The sequence below is a fragment of the Haliotis rubra genome, unplaced genomic scaffold, assembly GCF_003918875.1.
Source record: "Haliotis rubra isolate DU_JTF1 unplaced genomic scaffold, ASM391887v1 Scf245, whole genome shotgun sequence".
Classification (NCBI taxonomy): Eukaryota; Metazoa; Mollusca; class Gastropoda; order Lepetellida; family Haliotidae; genus Haliotis; species Haliotis rubra.
In genome coordinates, this window is record NW_025766503.1 from 161,095 (window position 1) to 176,082 (window position 14,988).

General features: G+C 40.9%; 1 protein-coding gene across 1 annotated transcript in view; it reads left to right on the forward strand.

The window, feature by feature from the left end:
* The window catches only part of LOC124279023 (puratrophin-1-like), a 273,201-nt gene that overhangs the window by 97,846 nt on the left and 160,367 nt on the right, over positions 1-14,988 (forward strand). The window contains exon 2 of the mRNA XM_046714814.1: positions 2,161-2,352. Within this exon, the coding sequence (XP_046570770.1) occupies positions 2,161-2,352 (192 nt within the window). The remainder of the gene's footprint in view (positions 1-2,160; positions 2,353-14,988) is intronic.

Consider the following 14,988-nt stretch of genomic DNA (forward strand, 5'->3'; position numbering starts at 1 on the left):
AAGTGTTTTATTTGTTCAAAGTGTTTTATTGGCAGCTTCTTTAAAAACACTTTCATTATTTATGTATTTAGAAGCAATGTGCATGGGATGTTTCAAGGGAGACAACTCTTGTGAGCAACTGTAAAGCCACAGTGATCAGCTGACACAAACCTCAAGTTGAAAACACTGAATAACTGTTGAGCGAAAACTAACATGGGGTGTCATATGTCATTTGTATTAATGTTATAGAAGACGTGACAATGTTTCCTCAGTCTTTTTTGTCAGAAATCCTTTGCATCACTAGTAGTGAAATGTCAAACATTTTTAGTTTTTTCCCTTAAATATGATGTTTAAGGACATGAGTACCTGTTCAATAGTGCATTTTGACACAAATTTCCCTTCTCTGTATATTTGTCAGGAGTCGTCAAGTCATCTAATACCTCAGAATTTGTTCTGCAGAACTTCATCTGTTTGTCATGCCCCAAACATGTAATTATGGGTTGAAGACCATGTTCTGACAGATTGTGTTTCTACATTTGTCAGCAGTATACCCACACTCTGCAGAGTCTCACCAAAGTGGTGAACACATCAGTACTGGCTTACCTCATTGCCCCCTTAAAGGTCACATGCAACGTAAAACACAACTTTGCAGATTCTGATACCTTTCGGTATGGACATACCGAAACAAAGCGTCAAAAATGCAAATTCAACTTATAAAGTTGAAAAATAACGCGATGATGAAAAAAAACGCGCGACATCGGAGTTCAAACGTTTCACTAATTTTCCCCAGACTTTTCTGGGGAATACGGGTTTCAACAGCTGGGCTGCGCTCATAGCACGTGCGCAGTGAAATAGGTTCGCGCAACTTGGAAGCGGGCTGTCTGGTGAATACTCGGTGAAGGTTTTGGTGTGAGCTATTTTCATAATGTTTTGTTGATATCTCACAGGCGCGAGCTTTTTATACGTTATGACAGTAAATGAACTGTTTATATAATTTCATTTGTCTATTTCACCACACGTTCTTCTTACCGAGTCACTTTCTCAGTTCGATACTTAAAAGCAATGTCATTATTTAGCGTTGACACAATTTCTAACTGTGATATAGATATGTAAGCTGTCACAGACAAATCTCAATGTCTTGTTTTATTGACACCTGTGTGTCTGCCTGCCTGTCTGCTAATGACAATATTCAATACACAACTGCGATCACTGACCACATGCAATTTGAACTTAACACCAATCAGGCTATACACCATAAACAAAACGCATTGATTTATGGCCCGAGTTCGGTCCCTGTCACATTATGTAATTACACAGACAGGCAGGTGTGATACTTGAACACATGACATGTTATGATGTCTGTTGATTGCAAAATGTTATACACAAAAAATGAGCATGTATTTACAAAACCCAACATCCTTACATATATATATATACACACAATTAGCCGTGAAGGCATCTGCAAATGAACCAGCCGTTACACTTGATTGCACACCCACCCGCTCTGACTGGGTTCGGTATCCCGGCTGCTTCGTTTCGAGGGAGGTAAACCCAAGTACAAAATATTGCACATTTGATTTGCGATTATACGCTTATAATTTTGTTTATTTGTCTTTTCATAATCAGCAATGCATATTATATGTCATGAAGAAGTGATAATTGTGTTTTAGTTATGTTTGATTTTTTGGTTGCATGTGACCTTTAAACTGACATACTGTCATATTGCTGTAAGGGACCATTCATAATTTATGGCTAGGGGGGTGATGATGAGTGTTATGGAGAAGCATGTACAATGTGGATGGACACCCCCCCCCCCATTTTATGTACAAAATAAGTGGCCCCCCTGCATGTTATGTTCAAAAGCAATGACCCCCTTCCCCTTCCCATAATTTTCTAAGCATAATTTGAAACATAATTTTATATATATAATTTCTGCTCCCCAGAACAAATTGGGTGAAACACACACCCCACCCACCCACCCACCCCTTTAAAATCATCACAACCAAGTGATGTATCAAGTGAACCTTCTACATACGTGTTTTTAATACTTGTGTTCCAGCACACTATCTTCAATGGCAGTTTTAGCTGACAATTCGAGGCCTCATTCACATCCAAACATGTAGAACATGCACACCTTCATAAGTAGTCAGCATAGCTGTAGCTTGATATTGTTGTGTGCAGGACTCGGATGAGCCGGACATACAGGAACTGATCGCCTCCAGCCTCCATGACCTGTACGGTGACGCTGCTCCCACTGCCATCATCCAGGCTGGGGTGTGTCTGGCATCCCAGTACCGGGGCAACGTCACCCACTTCCTCTCCCACTTCTTCTACCCCTGCCTGGAGGTTCTCGACAGAATCAAGATCTGCCAGGTCAGTCACCAATCAATGGCAACACTTTAAATACATGTTCTTAAGTTTGTCTATGACATTAATTTGATTGTTTTGGTCTAATAATAGAGAAAATGTGCTTCTGGCCTAGTACTAGTAATCAACAGTTTCATAGCTGTTAGATGCATATGTCCAAGTACTGACTCTGTAGATGATGCTACACACTGTCAATGGGTACTGTATGTATCAAAGTGATTGTTCCACCACAAGTCTGTACACTCTTTGCTTGTACACTGTAAGAGATGTGCTGTCTTCGGATTCCTGGAGCAAGGAAACATGAGAAAGAGGTGGGCATCCACCGCTGATGTTCCCACCTGGGCTGCAAGATATCAACTACAGGTACAAACTGGCCCTGTTGTACCACAGTGTTGTGTCCAGTAGGGCCTGATTGCTGTATAGATAGAGCATGCAGTGTATCTGTCCATGTCATGACTGACCCCATATACACGGCATGTTATCTTACCTCATACATAAATGTCATTTTCTGATTGGCTGAGCGCTCTTCTATTATTTTCAATGTACCCCGCTTACAAGCAAGTAACATTTTCTCTGTACCCCGCTGGGAATGCCGAACTCATTTGGTACATCGTAGTAGTAATTCTTTATCTCGAATAACATTGAATCACGTATGATGTGCGGAAATTACCGATGTTTTGTGAATGCAAATCGATCTAAGGGAGATAACTCTAAATTTGTTTTTCTTGTCATCTTGTCGTCTGGTACTCCATACTATGATCTGATACCCGTGCTTCAAACAGTTCAAAATTACCATTGAGGTGTTCGGTAAGATAAATACGTTGTTCACTGGTCCCTCGGGGCGCTTTGGGCTCAGGGAACATAAACAAACATCGAGGGTACATCAGCCCATGTCCCCCCTCGAGACCAGCGAACAGCTTATAGTGACCAATGTGCAGGACTTACGCACAAGATACCAAACAAGTGTCCCTGTTATATTCTTCATTCTTGAAGTTATGGCACACTGTCAGACAGGCAATTTCTAACACTTGACCAGAGATTTGACATACAGTTGTGAGGATGGATTATATCAAGTGATGTCATCCTTGGGTAGATACAAGTGTAACATTTGATCTTTGACACATGTCATCCTAGTCCAGTGCATGTGTATGTAGTGTAGGCGCTTGGGTAACCTAGTGGTTAAAGTGTCCGCTTGTCACGCTTGAAAAGACCCATGTTCGATTCCCCACATGGGTACAATGTATGAAGCCCATTTCTGGTGTCCTCTGGAATATTGCTAAAAGCGTGATAACAATAATCACTCACTCACTCACTTGTAGTGCTGGAGCGATTGATTGAATAATCCGTCTGTTGATCGATCTTGCTTGCGTCAGCGATTATCAGTGGGCTTGGGAGACTGATCAATATTCATAAAAAATTACACATAAAATTGATCTTTAAAAATTATGTTACTTGTTATAATGTTTGTTAAATCAAGACATAACAACTGATGCAGTTTCCTGAATCGTAAAACTGCAATGTAAACAACAGACTCGTGTGCCTGTCTCAACAGGAAGTAGCCTCGTTTGTCTTGATCATAGTATCATTCAGTACCTGCATTTTTTGCATAATTTTATGATTGTCTCTCGTTATTGCCCACATGAGTTTTGTGGTGGGGGTTTACGATTATAATCGTTTATTGATCGATTACTGCTGTAATTAGACAATTGACATCACAACCAGTACTAGGCTAGAGACTGTTGAGCAGTGGCCTTCTTTAAAAACTCAACATTAAAAAAGCTGATTATTTATATTTTGTTATGTTTAAGTATAGAGGTGGGTTGGCACACATTAAAGGCCACATAGCACAATTATGTACTGTGGTTTTTCTATGGTGATGTTGAAATATGATGTAATGGGACATAAAACGGAATAACGACTTGAATCTATTCTCCCCTAGAGACTTCAGCCAAGTTATTTTGGTTGCTGAAAGAGTATAGCCTGTCATAGACTCAGGATAGTTCAAGTGTGGTATATCTAATTTTGCTAAGTAGTTAGAACTTGAGTTCTTGGTAGAAAGGAACACATGATTCTTAATTATTATGACAACACACACATGTATTTGATGAAAACCCCATGCTAGGTGCCATTCATTTGCATTGGGTGGTGTCTAGTAGTTCTTGCAAAAAAAAGTTTACAAATAAGAAAGGATAATTGAATCCTTTCCGAAGAAGTTATTGACAGGAACCAATGGCGGAAGTCAATTCTGTGAAAATGGTTATCTGTTGATTTTCTGCTTCCAAATGACACTAATATGTTTGACACCAGACAATATAATTACCAGCTTCTCGGCTGCAGAGGTCACTGATGAAGGACACCTTGTTATGGACACACATTTGTCCATTGTACCTTGAGGGTGAACCATTTGTAAATATATAAAACTTAATGTTTGAGGATAAGCTTATTAAGGGTGTGTCCAACATGTACTATTGACAGTTCCAGGTAGATTCAAGGTATTGGATTCCTCAATTAACAGCTTTAAATGGTTTGTTTGTGGTAACGTTTGTCAGTTTGTGGTAACGTTTGTCAGTGTCCATCAGCTGACAAACACAGATGCGTGGTTGCTGCACAAACCAACGCTCTTTGTCCCATATCCATGTTTTTATCACGAAGTATAGCTCATCTGATTGATGAAGCATCTTGAATCACCAACCAGAGTTTTGTTAGCATCACGTTTTTACAAGCGATCTTCTTCCACACAGCTAATTAAGCAAGCATGTAAATTGTGAAGGCTCCACTTTGCCAGGTAGATGTGACCATTCAGACGTTGTCATGGCAGTTAGAAGTAGGTGGATGTCTATTGTTGCCTTTGCTTAGCCCGCCTCACATCGTCCAGCTAAGTCTCAGGAAGGGACATGGTCAAGCCGGCCATGCTGGTTGAGAGAGGTCACGGATTAACAGGGCCGAAGCTGTCGTTGTCTTGTCACTTGGGTATTATGCAGTTGAAAAAGCATGTTTGCTGGGGAATTACCTAGTTTCTACTCTCACACATGTACAAATATGCACAAATATTTTGAAGCTTATTGTGAGTGATATTGGCCGTGTGAAGGAGATCTCCTCCTCCTCTAGTAGTGGTGTTTAGAGTGTGTGGGATTGGCTGGCCAGCCAAGCAGCAGGCTAGATATCGGAGGCAGTTGTAGGGAATGTATGGTTACAACTAGGGACAGGGTCATCAGGTATATCGGGAGTCTCACCCAAGTGCCATTCATGCTTATTGCTTTTGGCACTGTATTTGTAAATGCTGAAAGCGCAGTGGTTTAACTAAAGATCAAACATGCCATTGAATGACTTCATTTGTGCACATGTAAATGTGTATTCAGTGATGATCGGAGCTGATGACCGGAGCTGATGGTCAGAGTTGATGGTCAGAGTTGATGATCATGTTGAACAAAGATGACATTAGATCATGTTGTACTGGTAGTGTTGTAGTCAGTGGTTTATGGAACTCTGAAGTTCTTGATACCAAAACAGTTTAGATATAATTCTTTACAAACACACAAGCAAAAGAGTTTTTGTTACTGTTTCAATTAAATTCTATTTTTTGAAATTATGTTTTATTTATGCCATTTTTAGGGAAGACTTTCCTGTAAACAAGACAATAGAAAAACAAACATGTTTTGCTTTCTGAAAACAATTTTATGACCGATATAACTCTAAAATTGTTACATCCTGACACATTTACACACAGACATATTATATATTTCCATAACACATGTGAAATTATGTGGACAGATGTTACAGAGAATTGTCTGTGTTAAGATATTGATACAGTGTAGTTTTTTTGTAACATTTCACAGTATCATGCAATCTGCATTCAGCGTTGTGGGAGGAGAAGTCTGATACTGTTTTGTGTCCTCACACCTGTCATGTTCTGTGATTGACTCGTTAGGGAAATATCTCTACCTGTTGTCAGGTGGGTGACGTAAAGGCTACCCCCACACAGGTGTGCAAGGGAGGGAGGGTGATGGACCGACTCTACTCCACCTGTTGAGGGTGAGTCACTGAAGGTCATTACTGGGAACTGTCCATTAGCAGGGCTGAGTGGGTCAAGGTATGCTCTGTTAGTTACCACCATTACATGTCCACTTGTGTTATAGATCTTGGCATTAGCCAGTTCACTGAGACTGACTGGCTTTATTGTATATGTGACATGATTGTAGAATGTAGAAGACGGTTCAAGCAGTGAGAGGTAATTACAGGGCTGTCGGTTGACAGCCTGAGAAAAAAGCTTCAGAGAATCCACCATTTCACCCATTTTGTAGGGGTGATGGCGTAACCTAATGGCTTATGTGTTCGCTCGTCACGCAGAAGACTCGGGTTTGATTCGCAACATGGGTACAATGTGTGAAGCCCATTGCTGGTGTCCCCCCACCGTGATATTGCTGGAATATTGTTAAAAGCAGCGTAAAACTAAGCTCACTAACTCACTCAGTCACACATTCTGTCTCATACCTCATAGTCACCAGTATGAAACTTCCCACATTTGACAAGAAAACAATGTTCAGATATTTGAGCAATAGTTTCTGATCAGTTCTGGAGGCTAAAATGGAGTTTGCAGATTTCACAAATCTTTCCAATGTGTGTTTGACGGGTGTTTTTCCCATTTGTGTATAAATTTGGATCTCCAGATGAGCAGAGTGTTTGAGCACAATAGGCAAAATAAACACAATTGCTATGCGTTCCCTGCTTACAAATACTCATAGAATATTTCACCATAAAAACAAAACAGTACATGATTGTGCTATGTGGCCTTTCCAGTGTGCCAACCCACCTCTATGCTTATGTTTATAGGTAGTCTGTCTCACAGTCCCTGAACCATATTATTTTCCTACTACCAAGCCCTCTCTGCAATGCTAAAGCCCTAAATGAAGCAAGTCTGTCTCCCTGGGGTTCCTTTTCAAATTATATGGGTCTGTTTGTTACTATCAAACTTATATATATTTAGAGACTAAGCGTTTGTCTAGTTTATAGGCATCATCTGTATTTGCACTTCAGTACTCCATATAAGGGTGGGCTCCCCTTTCTGCAAATTCTATTGCTGTTGTAGGCTCATACTACACATGTGGGGATCATGTGAAGCACATGAACCTAGCAAAATTTGAAATTACCTTAGACACCATCTTTAGCTGAATATGATATATCTTTTAATTTGTTTCTTGATACAGGATCAAAGTGAGTAAAATACATTGACTACACGCTATTTTGGCACTTTCTTATATTATCTATGTGCAGTAATCGCCATTTCATTGAATTCAAAGCTCATATGTTCTGTCATTGATTCAGAGACTGCACAATCAGTATTGATCTTTTTAGCCTGATTAATCAGCTCATGGCATGTGGATATGTTGATCCCACTGATCTTCTACATCATTGTTAACTAAGTGAGGGGTAAAGTAGTTGTCAGTCTGCCATTAGTTCTGTTTCAAGAAACACATTTTATAGAAAGAATACTCAGAATTTTTCAATTCCAATGTGAAACATACACAACATAACCGGACTCTTTGTATCGGAAGTGAAAAAAATAGAATGTTCCTGTAAATATTTGGTTCACACAATTGCCTGCCCTTTAGGCACTCTCCTGGTTCTCATTAGCTCCTGCAAACAGTGTATGAATGAGACGTAAATGTATAACAGGACTCCTACGGAGTTATAACATTACACAAATACAACATCACCAACAAAGTGATGCTTGGATTGTCGCTGTTGGACACGTGGGGTTGAGGGCAGGTGATTGGCCCCAAATGGACCTCCTCAAATGGCGGAAATACAGGAAAATAGCTCAAACACTGAAGCAATCGGAAGTAAAGATAAATCTCAGATGTGCTTATGTGAAGTATTGTCATATGGAACATCTTCATGATTTATCGCAACCCTTTACCTTTGTTCACAAATTCTGAATGAAGTATAGATCATACTGATTGTTAGCGTTGTTGATTTTGTTGATGAAATGGAAGAGTAACATTTTTATGTCTTTCTCAGCCACGCACACAGATTGTGATTTAGGCATTTAGAAACTATAGCCTTCCAAGTAAATAATCTTTATTTTTAAAGTCAATTGTTTTGAATTTTACAGATATTTTGGAGGAAGGGGGGATGTGGAAAGTTGGAAAAGATGATATATGTTTGTTAGTGTCTGATCATTTGTGGGCAAATCAGAGAGGTTTATGTTCTGTTTACAACCATAGATCAAAGAAAAAACCAGGAAAAGTTGATTGGTGTAGGGCTTCAATGTAGAGACTCTTGCCATCTCGTGGTGATGTATTAGGAGACAAAGAATGATGACAGTTACAAGGGCCTGATGGTATTAACCTTTCAGATCCAAATTGACCTCATTTTCTGTTGGCAATACAACTCTATTTCCCCAAATAAGTGCTCCAGTGTCTAAACACTTGTGGACATGAAGCAAAATGGGTACGGCTTGTATATTGATGATGGATTGTAAATGATCTTGAGTCTTTGTCTCCTATATCTGAGATTAATGAAGGTCAAATACTCAAAACAGCATGAAAGAGTATACAGTCAGTGTTTGGTGGAGGGGATCATAATGGGCCGCACCTGCCCTGAAGTGTTGAGTAACAAGTTGTTTACCTATAGGACCCTAGTTCACCAGGAAAGTCTGCCAGGCTGTGGGGATGGGGGTTAACTAGCTGGCATGAAAGCTAAGGAATTATATGTCATATAAACACTGGGCCACTGACAGGCACTGTCAGTCTATGTCAAACAGGAGAACAGGTGCCCTGCAGAACTCTGGAAATGGTTGTTTTGTTAAATGGAATTAAGTAACGTTATTGCTGCCATTTTGCTATACTCTCCTACTAAGTACTTCCTCAAAACAACTGACTGTAAATTCTGAAGTTGATTTTTAACTTATTGAAGGTGACTTTGAAATAGTTAGGGCGATGATATGTTAGCTTTGTTATGACCTAATAAAATATTTGCATACAGAAGATTATGTATTGTAGACAATATATGCTCATCTCACTTCTAGGGAGAGGTAACAAGTCTGAATAGGCTACTTACACCTGATGAGGAGACAACTTGTGTTGAGATGGTTGCATGTGCTGCTATCATAGAACCTCAGTGAACCTATTGTATGGCAGGACTGGTGGGTCAGGAGGTGAAGGTGAAGGTCAGATGTAAACGTGTCAGTGTGTCAGGAGATGTAAAGGTGTCAGTGTGTAAGGAGGTGAAGGTGCTTGTCACATGTAAAGGTGTCAGTGTGTCCGGTGGTGAAGGTGGTTGTCAGATGTAAAGGTGTCAGTGTGTCAGGAGGTGAAGGTGGTTGTCAGATGTAAAGGTGTCAGTGTGTCAGGAGATGAAGGTGGTTGTCAGATGTAAAGGTGTCAGTATGTCAGGAGGTTAAGGTGGTTGTCAGATGTAAAGGTGTCAGTGTGTCAGGAGTTGAAGGTTTGTTGTCAGATGTAAAGGTGTCAGTGTGTCAGGAGGTGAAGGTGGTTGTCAGATGTAAAGGTGTCAGTGTGTCAGGAGGTGAAGGTGGTTGTCAGTTATAAAGAAGGTGTCATTGGGTCAGGAGGTGAAGGTGGTTGTCAGATGTAATGGTGTCAGGAGGTGAAGGTGGTTGTCAGATGTAAAGGTGTCAGTGTGTCAGGAGGTGAAGGTGGTTGTCAGTTATAAAGAAGGTGTCAGTGTGTCAGGAGGTGAAGGTGGTTGTCAGATGTAAAGGTGTCAGGAGGTGAAGGTCAGATGTAAACGTGTCAGTGTGTCAGGAGATGTAAAGGTGTCAGTGTGTAAGGAGGTGAAGGTGCTTGTCACATGTAAAGGTGTCAGTGTGTCCGGTGGTGAAGGTGGTTGTCAGATGTAAAGGTGTCAGTGTGTCAGGAGGTGAAGGTGGTTGTCAGATGTAAAGGTGTCAGTGTGTCAGGAGATGAAAGTGGTTGTCAGATGTAAAGGTGTCAGTATGTCAGGAGGTTAAGGTGGTTGTCAGATGTAAAGGTGTCAGTGTGTCAGGAGTTGAAGGTTTGTTGTCAGATGTAAAGGTGTCAGTGTGTCAGGAGGTGAAGGTGGTTGTCAGATGTAAAGGTGTCAGTGTGTCAGGAGGTGAAGGTGGTTGTCAGTTATAAAGAAGGTGTCATTGGGTCAGGAGGTGAAGGTGGTTGTCAGATGTAATGGTGTCAGGAGGTGAAGGTGGTTGTCAGATGTAAAGGTGTCAGTGTGTCAGGAGGTGAAGGTGGTTGTCAGTTATAAAGAAGGTGTCAGTGTGTCAGGAGGTGAAGGTGGTTGTCAGATGTAAAGGTGTCAGGAGGTGAAGGTGGTTGTCAGATGTAAAGGTGTCAGTGTGTCAGGAGATGAAGGTGGTTGTCAGATGTAAAGGTGTCAGTGTGTCAGGAGGTAAAGGTGGTTGTCAGATGTAAAGGTGTCAATGGGTCAGGAGGTGAAGGTGGTTGTCAGATGTAAAGGTGTCAGGTGGTGAAGGTGGTTGTCAGATGTAAAGGTGTCAGTGTGTCAGGAGGTGAAGGTGGTTGTCAGATGTAAAGGTGTCGTTGGATCAGGAGGTGAAGGTGGTTGTCAGATACAAAGCTGTCATTGGGTCAGGAGGTGAAGGTGGTTGTTAGGTATAAGGATGTCATTGGGTCAGGAGGTGCAGGTGGTTGTCAGATATAAAGAAGGTGTCAGTGTGTCAGGAGTTGAAGGTGGTTGTCAGGTATAAGGCTGTCATAGGGTCAGGAGGTGCAGATGGTTGTCAGATATAAAGAAGGTGTCAGTGTGTCAGGAGGTGCAGGTGGTTGTCGGGTATAAGGCTGTCATAGGGTCAGGAGGTTGTCAGATATAAAGCTGTCATAGGGTCAGGAGGTGCAGGTGGTTGTCAGATATAAAGAAGTTGTCAGTGTGTCAGGAGTTGAAGGTTGTCAGGTATAAAGCTGTCATAGGGTCAGGAGGTGCAGATGGTTGTCAGATATAAAGCTGTCAGTGTGTCAGGAGGTGCAGGTGGTTGTCGGGTATAAGGCTGTAGGGTCAGGAGTTTGTTAGATATAAAGATGTCATTGGGTCAGGAGGTGCAGGTGGTTGTCAGTTGTAAACCTGTCATTTGATATGAAGGTGTCAGTGTATCAAGATGTGAGGGTGGTTGTATGGTGATCTGTGGGTGAGGACAGGATGTGGGTTCATAAGGAGATGAATGGGCTTTGTTAAGGGGACCACTGGGTCAAGTGTTAGTGTCATAGAGGTTTATTATCCCCCGCAACGCGTTTTGCTGGGGGTATTAAAATGGACTCCGTCCGTCCGTCCGTCCGTCAGTCCGTCCGTCCGTGCACATTTGTCTTTTCCGGAGCAGAACTCTAAAACCGTTCAATATTTCTTCACCAAACTTGGCACATACATGGATCTGGTGGTGTACTGGTGCCTTTTGGTAGTTTTGGAATTCTGAATTAAATGTTTTTGGCGTTTCCATGGCAACAAGTTCGACTTTGACTGAAATTAGTGGTAGTGCTCTTTTCCGGAGCAGAACGCTAAAACCGTTCAATATTTCTTCACCAAACTTGGTACATGGATAGATCTGGTGGTGTACTGGTGCCTTTTGGTAGTTTTGGAATTCTGAATAAAATATTTTTGGCGTTTCCGTGGCAACAAGTTCCACTTAGACTGAAATTGTGGTAGTGCTCTTTTCCGGAGCAGAACTCTAAAACCGTTCAATATTTCTTCACCAAACTTGGCACATAGATAGATCTGGTGGTGTACTGGTGCCTTTTGGTAGTTTTGGAATTCTGAATAAAATATTTTTGGCGTTTCCATGGCAACAAGTTTGACTTAGACTGAAATTGTAGTAGTGCTCTTTTCTGGAGCAGAACTCTAAAACCGTTCAATGTTTCTTCACCAAACTTGGCACATAGATTGGTCTAGTGGTGTACTGGTGCCTTTTGGTAGTTTTGGAATTCTGAATAAAATATTTTTGGCATTTCCATGGCAACAAGTTTGACTGAAATTGGTGATAGTGCTGCTTTCTGGAGCAGAACTTTAAAAACCTTTCAATACTCTCCTTCCACTTTTCTATATACACACCTAAATATTTCTATATACACACCTAAATATTTGACATAATCATAACTCGTAGACATAATCATGAAGAGTATTTTGCCATTATGGGGATATTGTGGGGATATTGATGACTTTGTCTTCTTGTTGGGACAGGCTGGCATTAGTCTGAGTTATCCCTTTATAAACAAAAGACCCCAGATCTTAATTCTGCCCCACAATGTCCATACCGGATGTGAGCTCATCAGCCATTTCAACACAGCACCCTAGCTGTCTAAACTTTCCCTAAGGGTGGAGATCTTATTATCCTGGCACTAGGCCAAACTTTGCTCAGTGGGCATTGGGACAGCTGGCATTTGACCCCTAAGGATATTCATTTTTCCCCGGCCTGCCTGCCAAACTTTCCCCCCTAGGATATTCTTGCCTGCCTCCCCCCAACTTTCCACCCAGGCTACTTCTGCCCCACCCTTGTTCTTATATCAAAAGGGGGAGACTCTGGCCTAGCTAACCTACTTCTTCCCCACCCATGCTCTTATAAACCGACAGTAGTTTTTACTTATATTTTGGTACACATTTTGGCCAAATATTCCATTTTTGCCACTGACTTGGGTGTAGTAATTTGAATGCATACATGTTTGACTGGCATATATCTCTAAATCCATCCTGCTCCTGTCGCCATTCCTATGAAGACACATTGCATTAGTTCTTCATCTGTCCAAATCATGTCACCACAAGAGGTAAACATTTGATGGGTAAATAAGATGGGTAAATAAGATGTAATATACACAGGTTTCTTGCTCTCTTATCATGCTGTTTATTATCTAATATTTGTTGTATTTATGTATAAATGTAATGGAACATTATTCACATAAGCTTGTTTACTAATCCATAATATAGAATATAGAATAAGGCAATATATATATATAATATAGTGGAATGATAGATGATACAGCATTTGATACAGATATTGTGTTGGGTTGTTGTTGTGTTGATGTTTACATCTGCTTCCAACTGTTAAGTTGATGTCACCGACTTGGATGCCATATTTAAAGCCATGAGTGAGGAATAAAGTTTTGAATGGATATGGACATCCAAGTAAAAACTGGGTATTTAGCTAAAGTTTCAAATATAGTAATGATTTTGATATAAGCCAATTTGGAGTAAGTGGGGATAAGTAAATTATTGAAATATAAAAATATACCTTATATAAGGATATTGAAACAAAATGTGAACCATGTACATGTTATATATGAAGATGGAGATGACCTGTAAATTGTTAATGGAACTTGACATCAACATGAATATCTTATCAATGTGTTCACGTGAATAGCTATGTCTTGCTTTCGTTTCTGAATTTTTCAAGATGAACATAAACATGAAAACAAGGTTGGGGAAGAAATAGCCTAACTTGACCAGAATCTCCCTCTTTTGATATGAGAACAAGGGTTTGAAACAAGAAGCCTTTAAAGTTGATTTAAGGGTGGGGAAAGTTTGGCCTAGGACAAACTTTCCCCGAGGAAGATTCAGCCTTGGGGGAAAGTTTGTCCTAGGCTAAAGTTTCCCCGGGGAAAGTTTGGCCTAGGACAAAGTTTCTCCAGGGAAGGTTAATTAGGGGAAAGTTTGGCCTGTTACACCGGGCCTGGGGCTATTTTACTGGGTCATTGTTTACTCTCTGCTCAATGTGGGATCAACAGCTCATTATAACATATTGACTCTTCTACCCAGATATCTCTGACTATTTATCTGAGGTTTGGATGTTAGTTTGGAGATGTTTAGCTTTTCAGGAATTTGTTTTTAATTCCCATATTGAAAAGAGTTCATCCTGTTTTAAAATTGGCTTTTCAACATGAACAATTTTGGCTATTATGTGGTATGACAAGAATGAGAGAGTGTACTGTACAGTGGGACTGAGAGTGTACAGTACAGTGGGACTGAGAGTGTACAGTACAGTCGGACTGAGAGGGTATACTATACAGTGGGACTGAGAATATACTGTATGGTGGGACTGAGAATATACTGTATGGTGGGACTGAGAATATACTGTATGGTGGGACTGAGAATATACTGTATGGTGGGACTGAGAGAGTGTACTGTACGGTGGGACTGAGAATATACTGTATGGTGGGACTGAGAATATACTGTATCGTGGGACTGAGAATATACTGTATGGTGGGACTGAGAATATACTGTATGGTGGGACTGAGAATATACTGTATGGTGGGACTGAGAATATACTGTATGGTGGGACTGAGAGAGTGTACTGTACGGTTGGACTGAGAATATACTATACAGCTGGACTGAGAATATACTGTATGGTGGGACTGAGAATAAACTGTATGGTGGGACTGAGAGAGTGTACTGTACGGTGGGACTGAGAATATACTGTACGGTGGGACTGAGAATATACTGTATGGTGGGACTGAGAATATACTGTACGGTGGGACTGAGAGAGTGTACTGTACGGTGGGACTGAGAATATACTGTACGGTGGGACTGAGAATATACTGTATGGTGGGACTGAGAATGTACTGTACAGTGGGACTGAGAATATACTGTATGGTGGGACTGAGAATATACTGTATGGTGGGACTGAGAGAGTGTACTGTACAGTGG